This window comes from Balearica regulorum, chromosome 8 (genome assembly GCF_011004875.1).
Source record: "Balearica regulorum gibbericeps isolate bBalReg1 chromosome 8, bBalReg1.pri, whole genome shotgun sequence".
Classification (NCBI taxonomy): Eukaryota; Metazoa; Chordata; class Aves; order Gruiformes; family Gruidae; genus Balearica; species Balearica regulorum.
The window spans coordinates 1,954,011-1,974,675 of record NC_046191.1 but is presented as its reverse complement, the minus strand read 5'-3'; the positions used below and the strand labels follow the sequence as shown (position 1 = coordinate 1,974,675).

Sequence of the window (20,665 nt, the reverse complement as noted above, 5' to 3'; positions counted from 1 at the left end):
CAGCTAGCAATCAGATCTTGAACACTGCACAAATCCAGAACAAAATTTTGACAGAGAGGTTAAGTGCTGGGGCTTTGTTTTGCATCTTTTTGCTGTATGGCGCACAGATTGCAATGTCCCCCTCTGAAACGGCAAGCCAAAACTCCCTCCTGCCAGACCCAGCCGGGTCCGCGGTTTCTTCTGAAACTGCGGCTGTCAGAGCAGTGCTGTGAATACATCAGGTACTGATGTACTTTGTCAACAGGCCATGCTGCTAAATTCCACGTCCCGGCCGGAGTCCAGGCGGACTACCGGAGCAACAGCTGCCACCTTCCCCCCAGCTCCAACAACGGGAAAGGTCACTCCCATCTACAGGGTAGCCTCTCAAAGAAAAAACATAGGTAATTTTTAAAAACTTTTTTTTTTTTTTTGCCAACAAAGCATCTTGTTCTGTTGAAGGGAGGAGGAGGAAATAAAGGTAAAAAGGGTGAGTGAAAGGTGTAATACATTAATTTTAAAAAACTGTTTAGACCAATTATCCACACATCATTTCTGGATCAATACACAGGTATTTTAACTATAAACCAATGTGCTTTGAATCTTTCTTCAAGTATCTGGTATCAATTTTGTATAAAGATTTTGCGCAAACAAACTACCAAACATAGATGAAAAATGACTGTTTTTCCAAGTCTGAAATTAAGCATTAAAACTAAAGTACTCTGGGAGTTAGTATTCCATACAGCACTAACAGTCTGCCAAATTAAAATTTCACATATTCCAAAAGACCATGGGCTGATAAAAATCTGCTAAACAGGAATTAAGGAAACGGAAATAGTGTGCAATAATTAAAACCCAGTTTGTAGTTCAGGGAAAATGTTTAAAATCCTGAATTAAAAAAAAAAAACACAAATGAAGTGAAAGCTTTTAACTGGTACACACTGTTCACACCTATATTTCAAGTTTGGAAACGCATATTTTCAAGCAGCAATACAAAAAAGTATCCATGAAGAATGCATAATCTCTGAAAAAATTATGAAAACATCCCTGCTACCATTACATTTCTAAATACAAAACTGACTACCATATTGTTGCTTCTGTGTAGCGAGAGAAGTTCATTTTCAAAACAGATAAAATTCAGTCTTTAGGTGTGAATGGTATGAATGACAGTCTCTTTTTTTTTTTTTTTTTTTAAATTTCTTAGTTGTTTAGGATCCTTAAGCATGCAAGCCTCGGAGAGGAAGGCCCGACGAGGGCAGGGTTGGCTTATGACATCCAGTTTAGGACAGAGCTGGGAAAGCCTCTGGGTCATCTACATCAGGAGCAGAAGCACTTGACTGAAAAAGAAACATCAGAAAGTTATTACCTTCAGCGGCATTGAGCCCTACTGTCTCTCTAATTCACACATTACCAAAGTCCTTTCATTTGCCAGGCAAACACGGCTCAGCACGCCGCCCAACTGCGGGCACACGCTGGGGTGTAGCCAGTGGCACAGGGACAAGGTTGAGCCTCTGTCCCTGCACAGACAGGCTGAGCCGCGCTCACATGGAGCAGCTGCCGGCAGGGGGGCTCCCCGCACCCCAAATGGGGGTGAATTCTTTATTTTTAAAAACTACTTTAGCCTGAGCCCTATTCCATAGGGAAATGCCGGGTTTCAAAAAGGAACATACTACTGTGGAATAAGCAGTCTAGTGCTGGACAGATTAGTACAAGAGCAACTCCCCCCCCACCCCCCATATGATAAGCCACCCTTTTTTTTATTCCAAGAACTGGGAAGTCTCCTATACTACTCCTTGAAACAAAGCGATCTGAAGAGACATTAGAGGCAAACAGACCATGTTTGCATAGGATTATCACACAAGGTTACATCTCTCCTCCATTCTTAAAGAGATCCCTACACGTGGACTTAAGCAATTCTACGAGCACATAACCATCAATTCTTACCAAAGGACATCGCTGCAGTGTTACAGAAAAGGCCTGTTTGTAACACAAATTAAGTTTCATGTGTTTAATTTTTCCCCGGTCACAAACTAGATGTGATAAAAAGCTTTTTGTGCAAATCTAGCCCTAGAAATTCATACACATTAACCAAGAACCTCCTCAGTACTTCCCTAACAGGGCTTTTTAAAAGGCTCCGTACTACATGTAAAAAACAGTGCTGTGATGAAATGCAGAAATTAAGTATTTTAGAATACTCTTCCCTTTGTGTATGATGGATGTGGAAGAGAAGAGTAGGAAGAGCCAGGATAGTGGAATTTCCCGTAAACATATTCATCTATCAACAGAAACATCTACTTAAACCATTCCAAGTAAAAGTTGTATCAACATCTACAGGCAAGACTAAGACACTGCAGAAGGATCCAGCTCACAAACTAGAGTTAACAAGTAACAGCAGGGTCTGAAGCCTCAGCATCTCCAGTTGCTCATGCTACAAAAGCAGAACAGGAGCCAAAAGAGGAGAGGAGTCATGGTCCCTGCAACAGGAGGGCCTTGTTCACAGGTAACATAAGTGCCAGAGATCACCAACCTGGTTGGGTGTGTGGATCACGTCAAACTCCTTAACCAACTGGAAGGAAATAAACAAAGTCAGCATAAAATAAGCTGCAGAAAATTTTTAACTACTGTGTGACGACATTCTTGAAGAAGCAAGATGTCGTACTACTGACAACTGAGAGCAGACACCACCACCATTTAATTTCAATTCCTTAAGATTTTCTTGTATCAATATCAGGAGTTTTCCAACTAGTAAGCCTAAAACTCAAAGTGCCCCAGTGTAAAAAAGAAAACAAAGTCAGTGTCCTACATGAGACAAAAATAAGCAAGTCTGGTTTACGTGAAGACTGAACTCATTTTCTAGCAAGTAATAATTTGATTACATGCATTTACGCCAAATAAATGATCCATATTAAATCAAATCTTTGCTGTAGCTACACTATGGTACTTCAACGTTACGTGTTCTCTCCCTAACCCCATTCAGTACTCCTGAGTGTTTCCATAGGGCTTTAGGACTAGAGGAAAAAAATTACTGCAGATTAGGAAAAAAACCCCAAACAGTAAGAGTCATATTTCTATATGAAACTAAATTCCTCAAATTCAAGATATATAGCCGTAAACCCAGTCTTTCACCCCCAACAGGTCACGATACAGATATCTTCGGACACAGTCAGGATGGTGAAACTGCTCTAACACTTGTGGTTCCGCTCTGGCACAAACAGAAGCATCTCATGGTGCATTCAGATCTGCCCATACTGAAGAGTCATTTTTGCGGGTTTAGATACAACCTTCAAAGACAGACACTTTTTTTTTTTTTTTTTTAAACCAAACTACTGCACACCCCTTTTTTTGTGCGTTTAGTAAGAACACTGCTAACACTCATCCTTTTGTCCTAACAGTAACCTAGTTTCAAGTAAACTTGTAAGAATAGACACTTCACTTGATTTTAAAATGTGGTGTTTGATGTCAGAGCAAATTCCTCAGAAATAAGGCAGGCACCTAGAACTATCTGTATGCAAACCGTAGTAACAACTGAAACTAAACTCCTTCGCAGGTGAAAGCTGTAGCTACTTACCTTGTCAGTTCTGCCTCCACGGCTGGCCCTGCCACCACGCCCTCGGCCACCCCGTCCCCCTCTGCCACCACGTCCGGGGCGGCCGAGGTCTCCAAAGTTGATCTCCAGCTGGGATGTAATATCATTTGCTGGCTTGCGGAAGTGATGATCCATTACAGAGTCCTCAGCATGAGCCTGAAATGAGCATTTCTCCGTAAGTAAGAAAAATCACCAAAGAAACCTTTTCAGCCGTAATTGCACTCTTACCACACCACAGCATGCGTGTTCACCTCCAAATGCACTCCCAAATTGGTGATTGATTACCTTGATTGATCCAGGTTAAAAGATAGTGCAGGAATTGTTAGGAATCAAGTTATACCGCTTGTGCAGATGACAAACCCAGATATAGGTAATCAAATAATCGCTTGAGCAAACAAAGGTATTTTGCATTTCCAGGATAATTCAGGGAAGCTCTGGAGTTCCTTCAGAGGAACACGTTTAGGCTTATCCGAGACCAAGCTATCACCAAACCATTCCAGCACTTTTCTTCTCACTTCGTATCCTGAGAAATCTTCAGGTTCTATCAATTAATTTCATTCTTTTTAAATACTTACTTGGTAACCCATCTTTATTTTGCTCAATGAGTACTTTACATTTTCTCATTTGCTTAGCCCTGTATAAATATTTAAAACAAGGGAGATGGTAAGAATCCCTTAACTGGTTTGTATTTGCCATAATAAACAGCAAATGAGGCATAAACAGTTCAAACACAAGGTAAGTGAAGTCGCTAAAACATTAATGCTGAAACAGAGAACCAGTCTCACCAGTTACACTGAAAACCGTGACTCTCACCACCTCTGCCATGCTACATCATCTTACAGCTGGTGGGTTCCCAGCGCATTCAGTGAGAAACCTGAGCCTCAAGGAGCGAGCTATACACCAAAGACTTATGTCTAACACCATAAATGCTACTATTCAGCACATTTGACTATTTGAAATTATTACACACTGAACACAGAAACACCAAGTGTTTTCAGGTAATTATTTTTCCTATTTTGTACAAGTCATTTTTCCATGTGGTAAATCAGGTTTTGGCACACATGACGACACACAAAATGTAAAACTGACCACACTGGATTCATGACTAGATGACCAAGGGTTCATCTAGTCCAGCACTCTGCCTATTACATGGCTCAATCATCATGTTCTGGAAACACGACAACATACAATGCTTGCTTTTCCCATAAGTCCCTAACTTGATAATTGCTGCGCCAGTTTGCTTTTTTCCTACAGAAGTGCCATGTGCAAGCTTGAGCTTCTTGACTCTAACTTACTTTTCTTGTGGTGTACTTACACAACACGCTGACTTTCAAAGGCAAACATATTGTGCAATTAAGCCCTATACCCTTTAATTACCATTTATGGATCCTTCACAAGGCAGTCAACGGATACACAGAGGTCTGCAGTCAAAAGGCTGAAAGTTGCTTTCAGGGGTTCCTTTAGTCAGTCACAAGCCCCATAATGTCCAGAGCCATAAAGAGCCTTCTCCCTCGACAATTAATTACATCTTTCCGTGCTCAGCTGTACGTTTTGCCTCCACAACGTCTCACAGTGGAGGGCACTGCAACTTAATTAGGCACTGCAACTTAATTAGGCACAAGGAGAAATACCCCTCCGTGCTGCTTTACCTCAAACATATTTCGCTGTGATCTATTCCATGTAACAACCGGTCCCCGTCCCACTCCTGATTTTATAGATTTGAACTGTACAACACCCTTCCCTCAGAGATCTCTTTTCCAAACTTAACAAGTTGGCCTAAGTAGTTATTTTTCAGAGAAAAGTCATTCCAGATCTCAGCCTGACATAGCAGTACTCAAACGTACACCAACAATTTGTAAAACAGTACCCAATACTTTTTGTTATGGTTTGGATTCCTTTCTTACCACTTAATATTTTACCTACAGTTTTGATCACTACAGGGTACTGAGATGGTATTTTCAACTTATTGGTAGTTGTATGACATTCTCTTTTGTGACAGGTAGTACCACTGGCTTTCTACAATAATTCCGTGCAATTCCTTCCTTACACTGTTACTGCTTAAAAAAGAAACACTACAGTCAACTAAAACGTTGTATCTTCCCAATTAACTTTGCTTTAACCACTAAACCCAACAAATAGCAAATTCCATGTGTAATCTGATGATTTCTTTATCCAAAATAACTAGAGCTAACTTAAAACACCAACAGAAGACTTGGCATATTCTCCTCATCCTTTTCTATCACTTAGGTGACAAAAGACAGTCATAGACATATCATACAAATTGCTTATTCTGAATAATCTTTGGAAGAATTTAACTCATATGTATTGGCAACTCTTGATAGTGCCCTGATCTAATAACCGATGCTTCCTGATGGCATTGCTGTGCTTAAGGGTCTTGGGGAAGGCTGTCAAAAATTAAGAACAAGCTACTAACAGAAAGCAGGCCAAAGCAGACAGTGAGATATGGAAAAACAACAGCAAAAAATAAAAAGACTCATGATAGAAGCATTTATGATGGGGTTTGAATTCAGCTCAATCAGGAGCAAGGGTACTAATTATGAAGGGTCTTTCATGGTGCGCAGTTAGACAACAGGCATGGACAGAAGAGCTCCATATTGTATCTACTTGTATTCTCTATTTTTTGTGATTTCTTAATATCCAGACCTTCATTTCAGAAGGGGCTCATATCAAAACACAGGTATTACCAGTTAGATATAAAGGATCAGTACCTCATTTGACTCCAGCAGACTCCCCTGCATTTCTGTCATCGCCTTTGTCTGATGAAAGTTGCGTGTCCACGCCAAAGTGACAAAAGGAACAAAGGGAGAAAACAAAAGGAAGAAATGAGACTCAACTACATACAGAAACAACAGGTAATAAGGTCACATGAACTTGCCGGATACAGATGTCACTGAGCACATGAAGCAGCAAAAGGATGAGATCAACAGCTGTGCAAGCATCCAGAAAGACTAGAGGGATGGACTGTACCACAGGCGTGGAGACAAGAGAAATCTCAGATCGATACCAAAAAAGTTTAACATAAGCTGCTGGAAACTCTAATAGAGACCACACACGCAGCAGCCTGATCTCTAGGACCTCAATACACCAGGCACACCGCGTACAGAACTAGACAGGTAAGAAGGTGGGATGTTTCAAGTTACTTTAATGAGAAAAGGTTTCTGCGCAGCCTCAATTCAAGAGTCATTCCTCCAAATTTTGAGAAGATGAAGTATTATTTCCAAAACATATTTCTCAGTCTCCCACTGCAACCTCCTCTAAGGAAGCGATTAGATTAGCAAGAAAGCTTGAAGGCACAGGAAAGAGGCATGGCACAGCAGATACACAGAGTAAGAACTATTCTACTAGTGTTTAATCTTTCCAGGAGACTTGCATCTAACTTTCTGAATAAATTTTAAGATCTCTCCACAATGTAACTCCCTCCCATTTTTTGTTCAGCTGCACCAGCAGAACTTAAAGAGAGTCAGGCCACTAAACCAGCCTGCAAAGAAGGAAAAAAGAGGATCTCCATTTTATGGCATGACCCAATCTCCTGGAAAGAGTCTCTAACATTAGACTAGGGCTGCCAATACACATGGATTTCATATTAAACCAGCAAGAATCTGAGAGGGTATTAAGAGTTCATGTTATACAAAGTATCACTCTCCAGTAACTGCATGGCAAATGCGAAAAAGAAGAAAGACCTTCGATGGGGCCAAGTGCCTCACCCCTCAGTGAATAGAGCGAGGAGGAGGAGGACAGCTCTTCCACAAGACTAAGGCAGATGAACAGCACTACAGCCTCATACTCCCTTTTCTCACAGACTCCTGGGCTTTCACTCTCCCAGTAGTTCTCAAGCTACAGGAATGAGGGTGGTCATCACAATGCTTCAATCCAAATTTCTGAGAAAACCTACTGGTGCAGGTTGTGATTTTTCAGCCATAAGAGTACAGAAGATCTGGGGCTGAAACCCAGAATTTACCTACAAACCAAGTCACTTCCACACATCAAAACCCCTTGTTATCAGTAAGAATCACAGAAACCTTACAGCAACCTTAATTTCATGACTCATAAGTACATCCAGGAGGACAAAGAGAAAAAGAACAGCAGGTGATCAGTAGGTTTTGTTCATTGCTTCTACATATTCCACCTTCTAACCCTGCTCACAGAGTGCCACAGTGAAAGCTTTCCTTACACCTGTATTATAGAGCTCTTCTGCTATAATGCTTTGTAAAAAAAAAAAAAAACAACCCCATGCCACTTCCCACAGGATCAGTGAACAATGAAAACTGAAATGAGGAGAGATGTCTACTGGACATACAATAAAAGCAGGCTAAAAGCATCTACGTTTAAAGGCAGTTTTGTTAATATCTCACTTCTGTGCTTATACAGCAAGGAGCTGTTAACTTCTTATGTGATAGCGTTAAAAATATCTAACTCACTTCTTTGACGAGACATTAACCAAATACACCTCTCAAACAGAAGAATCTACTAATTATGTCAGTTCCTCCACGAAAGTATTTTGATTATTGTTCTTATTTGGGTTTTTCTGAGTTAACTACTGATTCATTTTTCAAATGGAAAGTACAGTATGGATCTTCCTAGCTTCTAAATTACTCAAGAGTACCATCATCGTATTATGCTATCATGCATGCAGATATGTTAAAAAACACTGTCTTCAGCTGACTAAATATCAAATAAATCTGCTTTAGAGAGACTGGGGCTAGGGGGTATTTCTTGACACACTGGCAGGACTACAGGTCTAGTAAATCCTGGTAAAGTACATAAATACTTCTGTTTAAATATACTCTGTTAATATACAGCAACATTAAGTTTAACACAATTTCCCTTTTCTACACAAGCCAGAGAAAGCGGTATTTAATGAATACTTCAAACACTGAATAGCTTAAGGTAAACAGATATGCAATCATTTAAAGAAGTGAACTGTCTTACATGGCAAGAAAATAGCATGATTGTGGCAAAGTCAAACTCATTCTGAGTTCAGGGAGATCAGAAATGGAGTTTTCATTGGAAAGTACTGAATAGTACCTCCCCATCTGTCTCCCCAGTGTACAAGAAAAAACTGACATGGTGTGAAAAAGCAGAAATACACATTAGAAGACCAAACAGCGTATTACATGCTATTTAGTTACTTCAAAGGGAGCCAGAACCATCTGGTATACAAAGTTGCAGGCCACGGATTAAGACTGGGCCACTTAAGGTATTGCAGAGTGTTAAAAACAAACACTAATAACAAAGATTAATGCAGCCCTGCACTAGAAAACAGAGCTCTTGGCACCTCCCTCCCCTTCAGAAGTAAAACATTATGTGTCTCCTTGCCACTCTTGCTATCTTCAAACGGAATAATTAAAATTTTGCAATGACCAAAATGAGCACGCTTGAGAAACTACAATTTTAAAATAATTCTACAGCAACTATGTTGAGTATCACTGAAGCCTACAAATATATTTCACCTGGTTTCTCAAGAGCTTCAAGGACACTTGCCTACATAATATTACAAGATACCTACATTACAAACTTAAGATACACAGTTTAGGTATATTACAGTGAGGCACAACCAGTATTTCTCCAATCTTACACTGTGCTTAGCAAGCACCATAAATCTGTAAGACTAACAGATGGTAAATAACATCAGCTTCCTTTAAAAAAAGCAAATAAATTTGATACTGACAAACTTTTTCTAAAATGCTCACCAAGTGACAGTCCTTACTTGCAAAGTTACCTGCCCAGATGCAGCAGTACTCCAGCCTTATCTCTAGATTATATCACAGTATACACCAACCCAAGGGTTCAGATCCACTGCTAAAACTAACCACAGTAAGAATGGCTACTTATGCTACTGCATAACTTCAGTTTTATTAAGAGAAATGTTGTTCCCACTTTATAAACTTTTAGCTACAGGTCAGTGTCTCAAAGAATGGAGCTTCTACTCCAAGAAGCATGTATCAACAGAAAAACCTACACAATCTGGGATGCTAACAAATATCAAAAATCACTTTACCTCCTCGCTCTTTGACTTGTGAAGAACAAATCCTTTTTTCCATTGCCCATCAGCACCCTCATTTGGTTTACGGATGTTGAACTCAACTTTTGCACGATCCTTACTTTGAATAGCTTTCCACTCGTCCAGGGTCATTTCCTTAGGACCTTCTTCCTTAACTTCTTCAACCTCATTCTCTCTGTAGTAAATGCATGGATATTATGATCATGATTCACATTCTAGATATAACAAATTCAAAATCAGTTGTTTACCAACACCAGATCATAAAAATATTTCACAAGTATTTAGCAGTATATATTTAGGTGTATACAAAACCCCCTCAGTTCCACCACTCAGAAAGCACAAAAGAAAACTCATTTCCCTTAGCCAGAGTGCCAAAAAAGCCCAAAACAACAAACCCACGGCAAGACACCTTTAAGCAACTGAATGGGGAGCACAGCAAAACATTAACATTAATACTGACCCATGTCATCTATTCTCCACATTAACAACAATTTTCTTTACAAATATTAAAGCCTAACTTCTGCAATGGACTTGTTTGGAGCTTCCCCCCCTCCCCCTTTTGAGATACCTCTCTCCCAAAAGTTCAAGTTAAGGCAGTGAGAGAGAGCTTGTTCTTACCACAATTTTCAAGCTTGTTAATTTAAAAAACAAAAAAAAACCCCAAACAATTTAATCAACTTTGGATAGTCTGCTTCCTTTATTGAACCAAAGGTAATTATTAACTTCCCAGCTAACGGAAACAATTTTTACTTTCAGCTAATTTGAAATAGCAACAGCGTATAACTTAGTTGTGTGATGTATCACCTCATTGTAAATCTCTGGTGCCTCTACCTTCTGCCAAAGAGCTATTTTTAAGTAAAACACACAACCGCTGTGCTCAATAACAGATCATGTTCCAACTACATAAGCAGTCATTCCTCTTGTCTTGTCATTCCTCAGTGTATTTATGCAACTAAATTTCTGATTTATAGAAAACTAGTAGCATGTATGTGCACCAAAAAGATCATGAAAGCCTCAACTTAAGAGGTCTTCATCTTGTAGCCATTAATTTTGATCTAATAATGCAGAGGTTTTATGTCAAAATTACTGTATTTCAATTTTTTCTCGTTCTGTAAGACACAATGATTTTTGACATGGTATATTCAGAAGCTTTTTTTTTTTTTTGTTCAAGGTAAAGATATTATCTTTTGGCATTCTGCACATTTTACTGCAGTAAAATACCCTACAGTTCTGCTGAAACGTTTAGGTTAGAGATCCACACCAAACTAGCCAACTCTGAAACTAACCCACATAAAGGTGCTTTTCTATAAAGATAACTGATGGATTACAACAGATGTGTTATGCTTGAAACTGAGAAGAGTACACATTTTCCGCAGATTTAAGGAAGGACATGAATTTAACATATCCAGATATCCAATACTTTTTTTTTTTTTAAAAGACTAGGTAGCTTGCATTTTCTGACCAATGCTCAAGCTGTAGTGCCTTTAAAATCCTCATACTACTTCTGTATACAAGACGACCTTAACCTTGGACCACCACAACCTTGGAGAAGCAGTAGCATTTAGTCTTTTTTATTTTTAGTTAAAGTAAATCAATTTCTTGCTCTCTGCGCAGTAGCTGTACCCTCTTTACCACTCACCAAATTTATTAATGAGGAAATCAAGCTACAGCAGACTCCGGTCGTGCAAGCAAGTATTTCAAAATTCTATCTTTCCTGTTTGCCATTTTCTTTTGGACCCTCCATAAAGCACATTCCTCATTAAAATACAACATTTTACTGTACGACGCTACCATAAAAACTTGTATCATGTTTTTACATCAACTGTAAGCATCACTACTGCTCCTTCTGCTTCTCTAGTTACCCCATTTCATTCATCCAGTCACTGGTTCCTTCTGAAACAGTGTCCAAGAGGAATGAGAAGCAATCACTTAACTGTGAAAATTGCCTGAGTACACAGAAGCCGGAGAATGAGAGATACAACCTTTCCATAGGCTAGTCACACAGTCTCAACAGTTGTTTTGAAAAACTAAGCTTAAAAAAAGTTGCCTTCCACTGGCAGAAGAACATCTTGTCCCTTTGGCTTGGTTGGTCTGCCTAGTTACGAGCACAGATGCTTTTGGATTTGGTACTTTGGAGCTGCAATCCCGAGACCCTCAGCCTATTATAACTGATTATTAGTAACTAAATCTGAAAGTGACCTAAGAGCTTGCATGATACCAATGAACAGTTTCAAGATACCAATCTTTAGACATGCAGTTTTTAAAGAGGTAGTCTTTCAGCAGCATTGCGGATCATTTCATATCTACTGAAGAAAACATAATCCAAGTTTGGCAAAACAGAAGTAGGAATAAATATCAGAGGTTAAAGGCAAAATACTACCTTTGAAGTGATCAAAGAACATTAAGAGGGGTGGTACTCACTTATTTTCAGAATCAGCAGGCGGATGTTCCTCTCCCTCTGGCGTTTCCTCAGTTACAGCTGACTGATCCAATTCACTGCAATTACATAACGTTTGGAGTTTTGCTTTTTAAAAGTTCATCCCTATGTGAAGCTACCAAAGATTAAAGACTAAGTTCTACAGGGGATTTACACAACCCACTCTTTATAAAAAGAGCTATTTTATTAAGAATTGGTGCTCTGTGTCTTCTTGAATTCTATGCTTTCCACCTTACTAATGGTTTTCTCCAACACTTGCTAGTGCTTGATCTGAAAGCCTCCCACTGTACCTTGACACAAAACAGGTATTCAAAATACTGTTTTCAATGTAATGCTTGTAAAAAAAGCATGCTTAACCTGATCCAAATTGATAAAATTAAATTGTTCTATTTTTAGTATAAAAGAGTTGTTCAAAAACCAGTATGACACCTCCCACCCCCCAATCCAAACTTCCCCAAAATTCTGGTTTTAACTTTGAAGCCATCTCTCATGCTACAAGAAATTGCCAGTTTTCTAAATTCTGCAAAGGCTGCTTTAATAGCATAGCAAAAATTATCAAAAAGCAAAGGCAAAAAAGGTAGCTAAATCTTTGTACTTTGCAAGGCGTAAGAATTAGGATTTATTAACATTCTGCTATCAGTTTTCTGAGCAATTACAGATTACTAACGTTAGCTCGTCTTTGACGGTTCCCCAGTTGTGTGATCCACTGCCACCACGCTTGTCCTCATGCTTTAGGCCGCTGAAATGTGAATGTGAAACAGAACTAACAAAACTGAGTTAACATTATAGTGTCCAGATACAGAAATTCAAAGGCAAATTTAAAAACATTTACTAATTGTAAAGAATAGCAAAAAAAAAACCAACAGAAAAAGTTAAAGACTTACGATCTATCGCTGCCACTATGTCTGTCAAATTCGCGTTTGCCACGAGAGTCAAACCCATCTCCTCTACCCATTCCACGGCCGCGACCACGTCCTCTTCCAAGTCCACCACGTCCACGCATAGGTCGGTCAAGAATGGGCCTAGCACGAAACAGTCAAATTGAATATTTCACCTCCAAAAATTTACAGCATGGTTTTTAAGGTTTGCTTCTTCTCTTCTGAGAATTTTATTTACTTACTTTTCCTTTGATAATTACTGTTTGTAACTGTGTGGAGGCTCTAATTTCAATGCCAAATTATTATACTGAAAAAACTCCCAATATACAACGCCTGCATTTTAGAATCTGAAAATAAAATGCTCAGAAGCATTATCGTTTGTTTGCATCTTCTGGCATTAAATTCCAAAATTTAGTGTTTGTATTGTGTTACGTCACTAGTTGATACTACAATTTCAATTTAAAACTCACACTCATCCAACCAACTTTTAAAAAGGATTTTAACTTTGACTACTAAAATTTTAACATACTTGAATTCTGGATCCCACATGACACTTGAGACACTTTAAAACTTGCCTAGACGTAAGATGGCTTCAGCATCTGAAGTCAGTGCAGCCAAGGTGTAAACACCTACATGGACAAACTTTTATTGGCTTGAAGTCAGCTGTATGGATTTAAGCAACAGCTGTAACAGCAGATAAATCTCATCCTGCAGGCAACAGCTATACTTGAGTTCCATTCCTGACCCACCTGCCATAGATTTAGAGAGAGATAGTGGATACTTTAATGATTCAAACCGTATTTTCAGTTAAACCAATGGAACTGTTAATGTTAGATCACACTCAGTCTAAAATGTGAGTCGAATTTGTAAACAAAATCACAGAAAAGGAAAGTGTTATAGCCTGCATGACATATGCTCTTCTTGCGACTGACAAAAATTGAATCAAAATTAAACTGATTGAATGAAATAAGTTTTGTTGTTTGTTTTTTGTTTTGTTTTTTTTTTTTAAACTTAGTAGCAGAAGGCAGGACAGCCCCTTCTTAGCAAAGCTAGGAAAGCTGTCAGGGAAGACAAAATTCTTACTTATCAACGGAAAACTCTCCTCCTTCGCCTTTCTCATCAGCAGGTTTATCGAAGCGGCGCTCACGAGGAGGTCGTCTCTCCGGTCTCCTGTCGATGGGCTTGCCTTCACCCTGCTGTTGCTGCTGCTGCTGCTGATCAGGCCTCCTGCCAATACGTCTTATCCCTGAAAGATTAGGCAAAACACATCAACGGAATGTGGAGCTGCTCCGGGAGAGATACTGACTCTAACACCATAAAACAATACTGAAGGTAAGCTGGAATTGAAGTTTTTCTTCTAGCCTTGCAACTGGACAATCTGAGAAACTATACCTTTATAAAAAGGTCACTGTAGATCATTTGATTCTTATTTACATTTTTACGCAGCATTTCAATCAAATTGTATTTTGTACAAGCGTACTCTTACAATACTGTAGAAAACAAAACCTGTCAGAGCATACAATATATCAGTAATCCATTTTAAAACGATAGGGTCAACTTTCAAAGAAGGATCAAGAGAAGCAAGATTTTTTAATATTTTTTTTTTCCTCTGAAAGGTGCTGTTCAGGCAAAACAAGTGGTTTTTATTTTCATGCGTACCAAAACGAAGTCAGCACCACCACACTGGACCCAAGTCCCTATGACAGCCACCCTGCTTCATCCCACTGTGCTCTTCTTGGAAACTTCTTTGGCGAGCAGCACTCCCCAGGGCAGGGTCTGCTCTCCTAGGGCCACCCTTACCCACAGAGGTCTCACTGGCAGCCCAGTGCCAGGCCAGTGCCAAAACGATGCGTTCACCCATACCAATCCTTGCAGTCCCATAGACGCTCCCTGACAAAGACTCACCTCGTTGGGCACTTAAAATAGCTTAAGAATACACCGTGCCACCCAACTGGCTAACCTTCTTCCTGCCCTCTCTAGGCCTTTGCTAAGTTTTTTTTTAAATAGTAGCTCCCCATGAGCATCATCTTCCTCGCTAAGACATCTGAAAGATCTTAAATACAGCTTTCTTTTCCACTCATCGGGAAAGCCTGTTTACTCTTCTTTAGAAAGATCTGGACAAGCACATTACTCCTTTGTTATGCTATCTTCTTGCCAAAATGTTCAGGGGAAAAACACTGAGCAAACCACCCAAGGCTGGCTTAAGAATTGTGAACTATCTTTTAAATTAAAAGCTGCCAATTTTTAATTAATTTTTTTAAAGAACCAAGTTCCTGCCTAACAAGCAATGTCATATTTGGGTGGGGCTAAAGAAGTTACAGTTGTAATGATATCCAAGCCAACACACCCAAATGAACAATGTCTTCCTTACCTTACAAGCTGTACTTAACATGAAGTTTGCATGACATACATTGCTTGCTAAGTAATCCTTACTCCCTGAGGAAACACAGGGGTTAAACTCACTAGCATTTACTTTGAATAGGACTCTCGACTAAACACGACCATTTCCTTTTAAGAGGTAAAGCCCAGCAAGGAAAGCAACCAGGCCAGTGTCACATAGGAGGTATGCTGCAGAACTGGAACGAAGAATAATCCAGGTCTTTTGAATTTCAAGTTCAACACCCTGCGCTCAGAAAAACCCGGTTCCTGGTGAAGCCTAACCAAAAATACAAGTTATTTCTTTTCCGTAGCATCACAAAGCTTTGAACTGGTAATTCACCAGTCAAATCACCTGCACCTTTACAGAGTAGTGGAATAGTTTTAAACTGCAATACGTTCTGTTCTCACCCAGGAAACAAAGCACATCGATACCATGGCATCCAATACCTTTATAATGTTAGAACTGCTGTTCTGCACAAAAATTAGAAATTTTCAAACTGGAAAATGACTTTGTTTACTACAGTGCTCCATACACACTGCTAGAAAAACAGGCCTGACTTTCTCTGTTTCACTACTATAATAAGCCACAAAATACTTTTTTCACAGTGAAATAGTGCTTGTTCTTGAAAATGAATGTGAAAACTGGGAGGTAAACACGGACTGCTAGCCCCACCAAAATCCTCTGCGTTGTGTCGACCAAAGACACTGCCTGTGTTTCAGGTTTAGGTCGTGAGGGACAGTGCCAGAATTCTCTACCTGACTAGTATTTCCAGAGGACGCTGGCTTAGAAAATTGCCACTTGGGACAAATTACTACATTCCTCACAGGGAAAAAGCTCTCAAGCATTAATGTACAAAAGATCCATAAGCAGAGAGTATTGTAACACAGTACCTAACTTCTGCTTCTCACAAGGTGTTTTCAAATAACGTTTGGGAAGCCCACTTTCTAAAATAACTATTATATTAAAACTTTTTCTCTCTTATAAAGCGGAGAATTGTTTTGCAACATGCACTGCCGTAAATGCCAAAGTATTAAGATGTTTTCACGTAGCACCGTGCTCTTCTGAACTGCCCGCGTTTCTGAGAAGACCGTCTAAACTGCAATTGGCAAGCGATTTCCTCACCCGCGCGTCAAGTGCTGTCACTACACTCTGAAGCATTTCAAGGATTCCAATTTAATCAGAGACCTGACCAATTCGACGTGTGCAGAAGTTTACACGCGATACGAGTGCCTGCCACGGGACGACACAATTTTGTGCAGGAATTCTCTCCGTCTTCATGCAGAGCTCTGTCCTACTCACTACTTTGCTCACAGCATATCCATTTCACCTATTTATGCTTTCTTTTTTTTTTTTTCCCCCCAACAAAGTTTCTTGTGTGGGATGTCTTATGGGTTTACACAGACACGGGTGAGAACTCACACAACCTATTACTAAAATACACTCGTGATTCCTATCACCACCCGTTCCCTAGAAAAACGCCCCGAGTGAATCGCCAGATAATCCTGTCAAAGACGTCAGGCCACACAAACCCAATTTAAGTTTAGGACGCGTTGCTGGGATTTTCTATTTCACGCTACTCTTCTCCCGCGGGCAGCCCTCCCGCCTCCCACGGCCCCGCCACGCCAGAACAGCACCCGGGCACCCCACGCACGCCCGCCTCCATTTTGAGCGGGACGGGCCGTGGGGACACGCCGCCCGCGGCCACGTGCGGCCGGGCAGTACGGCGTGCAGGGCTCCCGCTGCTCCCAGAGCTCCGGCTCCCCGGGACCCCGGCTAACGGGCCCCGCGGACGGACCGACGGACGGGCGGGCGGCTCCCTCCACGCAGGTGCCCCGGGCGGCTCCCGCTGCCCGCCGGCCCCGCCATGCGCTCCCCCACGTGGGGGCGAGGCCGCCGCCGCCGCCCGCTCGCCCGCCCGCCTCGGGCACGGGGCTGCCGCCGCAGCCGAGGGCTCGGCCCTGCCCGGGGCCCGCCGCGCTCCGCCGCCTTCCCGCCGCCTCCTTTGTGCGCGGCGGGACGCGGCCCCAGCGGGGCGAGGGGCGGCCCCTCGGCGGGGCCGGGCCCGGCAGCGCCGCGGCGCTCGGCTCCCTCCCCCGCCGCAGCCCCCCGCGGCCCCGCTCACCCTCCTTCCGCAGCGGCGCGCCGGGCTGGCCGCTGCCCTCCTCCCGGCGGTCGCCGGCGCCCCCGGCGGAGGCGGCGAAGGGGGGCAGCGGGTTCTTGCGCTCCTTCTGGGACTCCCTGCGCAGCTGCTTGGCCGCGCTGCCGACGCCGCCGCCGGCGCCCGCCTGGCCCGGGCCGCCGCCGCCGGCCCCGCCGGAGGAGTTGGTCTGAGCGCCCGCCGGGCCGCCGCGGGCCCCGCCGCCCCCCTGGCTCCCGCCGCCGCCGCCGCTCTCTTTCCTCCGGGTCTCGGCCGCCCGCAGCACCTCGAAGGGGTCGGACTCGTCATCAAAGAGCTGGTCGAAGCGGTTGGTGACGACGCAGCCGAAGCCCTCCTGCAGGTGTCCGGGCATGATGGGCCCCCGTCGGCGGGATCCTGCTCCGATGCTGCCGGGCCCCCGCGCCCTGCTCGCTGCCGCACAAGATGGCCGGCCCCGAAGAGACCCGCTTCTCTTCCGGCGCCGGGCACATCCGGGCACCTCACCCCGCGCGGGGCACGACGGGAACGGCAGGCGGCCCGCGCCCGCCGCCGCCCGCACCCGCCCGCCGAACTACATCTCCCGGCATGCCCTGCGCCGCCATTGTGTGGGGCGGGCGGGGCGGGGGGCGCGGGGCCTCTGGGCGCCATCGCCGCCGCCCCGGGCGGGACCGAGCCCGGGTCGGGGAGTTGCGGTGGGACCGCTCGGCGCGGGTGGGCCCGGCGGCCCCTCAACGGACCCCGGCGGTCGCCTGAAGGGGCCCGGCGCCGGCCGCGACCCTAGGCCCCCGGGGAGGGGTGCCGAGAACCCTGGAAGGGGTTTGCCGGCAGCGATGACATCAGTCCTGACGCGATGAGCCTCTTTTTTTAAGCGTCTTTCTGAACTCTTAAGGCGTGCGTGTGTGGCGGCGGGCGCCATTCGCCCCGGTCCCAGCCCGCTCTCCTGTGGCGCACCTCGGCCTGCGCTCGGCCCGGCGGCTCTGCCTCGGTGGAGAAACCGGGCAAGGATGTTGTGAGGGAAAAAAGTGGGAAAAAATCCATAGATTCCTAACGAATTGGCACGTTAAAGTGCGACAAACAGCTGGGGTGTATGTAGAGCTTATTTGAGGATTAAATGATGCAGGCTGGGTTTAAGAGCGTACTGAGACGCCCGCTCACGAATTCATGCTTCCATGCTTGCACGTGTCCCGGTAAACACACAAATACATGAAACTACTGACTTTCTCTCACTGTCCTTCCTCTCCATCTTGCTGCTTTTTAAAAATAGATCGAAAAAAATGAAGTACCCCACGTACGGAGGCTGGGCGAGCGCGGACACGGTCCTGTCAAGAGATGGGTTTAACGCCGCGACGCGTTGCCTGCTGAAGATACAGAGCGCTTTTGCATTCAAAACCGGTGAATCTGACAGCTCTCACCAGCATTAAATTGCTTTTTAAAGCATGACGCTCAGATAAAGTCTGTGTCACTGAAGGCAACATCAGTAACGTGGGTTTAAGAGATTTGCTGCTATAACCTATTAAAGTTACTGTTTCAAAACCTGGCAGATTTACCTTGATCTTAGGTGTATAATAAAATTTCCGCCTTGCATTACCATTTATACCATCTAATTAGCAGATATACACAATTAGAAGACAGTATCAAGCGAAGATGGTAAACATTTGCAGTATTAATTAGTCTTTATCGTTCTATTTATAGCCAGTGGGAATTACATTGAGAGATTAAAACATATTTAACTGGCACAGATTTGACATGTCCTAAAGCGCTATTGCCTACGCTCAGAGTTTATATCTTTAAATAAATTGTCAGAACTTTTGGTACCTGTTAGCATCATTAACTTTATCCTCAGCAAGGGTAATATTTCTAATATTTGCCTTGCGTACTCTTTAAATAATTGCTTTAGGAGTTTGTTTCATTTGCTCAGTTCTTGAATGTGCTTTGCTCATAAATTGAAGATGCCACAAACCAACTGGTTTTGAAAAGTAAGTCCGCAGTTTCGTTTCTTCTCGATTAGCTGAGAATTATTTTGGTCGCATTGATTGTTTTTCATCAGCCTTCCCTGTTCTGCGTTGGAGGAAGCCCCTCCTGCAGTACCGCTGCTAGGTCTAAGGCGGATTGAAGCACTGCGTCGCTCGCGCAAGGTGCTCGCCCTGTTCTCAGGATATTACGTCATCACCATAAGTGATATCCTCAGAACTCCAAATATTTTCTTCAAGCAATAATAGCATAATAGGTTTTGGGTCACACCTTGAATTAAACACAAATTATTTTAATGTAAATGGGGAATTTGATCATCATGTGAATGCAATCACCAACAACCAGACTGATTCGTTCTGCGTAGCAAGAACCGGGAGTTGCAGGGTGCAGGGTAGGAAGCTCCGGCTCCTCTCGGGACCATCGCGCGCTTTGGCACGCGCCGCCTGCTTGCACGGTGGCATTTGCAACAGAGGCCAGACAATTAACCACACGGGGTCAAAAGTCCAAACGACAATGTTGTCCACTGAATAAAATTCACAGTTTTCAGGCACTTCTGGCCATAAGACAAATTTCTAAACTAACAGGGAGCCTTTACACCGAGGGAGAGTCCTACCGCCGTACCCGTGCAAGTGCCGTGCATGTTCAAGTCAAACCAATGACCTCATGAGCAGCAGAGCTGAAAAGCCTGGCTTCCTGCACCTGGGGAGTAGGAAAATATTTTCCACAGTATGTTTTGGGCTGAGATGCTGCAGATTCTGCTCTCCGGAACCACGGCCAGCCGCAGCCAGGCCCTCCTGTGCATCGCTTCAGGGAGAAACAGCCCCAAGTGCTTTTCATGCTGCAGGCGCGGCTTGCTGACAGAGCTCTGCGAGGTCTGTGGCTTTGCTGCTCTCCGAATGTCGGGAAAATTTCCTGCCAGAGAAACATTCGTGCATGCTCAGCGATGCTGAACTGCAGCCGATACTGAAGATACGAACAGCGGATGACTATTGCCTGGGAATTAAATAGCCAAGGACTATTAACTCGGCACTTCTGCTTCTAATCAAGGATGTAACTTTTATATTATGGCTTCCAAATCACTGAAACCCCACAGGTCGGTCTCAGGACAGTCATCTCGTTAACGCTGCTTGCTGGTGCAGTCATTAGATGCTAGCAGACTGCAAGGGGGTAATTCAAACACGCGCAGAAGGCTTCCAGGAGCTGGCGTCAAAGACTGGGCACGCTGATGCAGTTCTGCATAGCAGAGACCTGTGTTATCATTTCGCACTGAAGTAAACC

At 43.2% G+C, this 20,665-nt stretch overlaps 1 protein-coding gene and 1 long non-coding RNA gene across 6 annotated transcripts; one reads left to right on the top strand and one right to left on the bottom strand.

Annotated features, from left to right (window-relative positions):
• Positions 1-901: 901 nt before the first annotated feature.
• Positions 902-17,908, bottom strand: SERBP1 (SERPINE1 mRNA binding protein 1). Of its 5 annotated transcripts, none has more exons than XM_075759138.1 (10): positions 17,402-17,907; positions 13,983-14,145; positions 12,906-13,043; positions 12,689-12,784; positions 12,006-12,080; positions 9,582-9,759; positions 6,292-6,339; positions 3,545-3,718; positions 2,504-2,542; positions 902-1,313 (listed from the first exon to the last, which is right to left on the bottom strand). In XM_075759138.1, exons 1-10 carry the CDS (start codon positions 17,787-17,789, stop codon positions 1,257-1,259), a joined length of 1,356 nt encoding a protein of 451 aa, XP_075615253.1. In that variant the 5' UTR covers positions 17,790-17,907; the 3' UTR covers positions 902-1,256. The 5 variants fall into 5 exon arrangements, with proteins under 5 accessions (XP_075615253.1, XP_075615254.1, XP_075615257.1 ...); XM_075759139.1 differs by having other exon boundaries at positions 12,689-12,760; XM_075759142.1 differs by lacking the exon at positions 12,689-12,784 and having other exon boundaries at positions 17,402-17,908.
• Positions 17,909-18,027: 119 nt separating this feature from the next.
• Positions 18,028-20,620, top strand: LOC142602706 (uncharacterized). The gene is made up of 2 exons (XR_012836470.1): positions 18,028-18,808; positions 19,464-20,620. It is a non-coding gene; the product is annotated as an uncharacterized LOC142602706 (long non-coding RNA).
• Positions 20,621-20,665: the final 45 nt, after the last annotated feature.

Excerpts from the sequence above, each read along its gene's own strand:
- SERBP1 (XM_075759138.1), bottom strand. The coding sequence starts at position 17,789 with ATGCCCGGACACCTGCAGGAGGGCTTCGGCTGCGTCGTCACCAACCGC. Across the intron at positions 6,340-9,581 it reads ACAAGTCAAAGAGCGAGGAG|ACAAAGGCGATGACAGAAAT; the intron begins GTAAAGTGATTT and ends AACTTTCATCAG. Across the intron at positions 2,543-3,544 it reads GTGGAGGCAGAACTGACAAG|TTGGTTAAGGAGTTTGACGT; the intron begins GTAAGTAGCTAC and ends ATTTCCTTCCAG.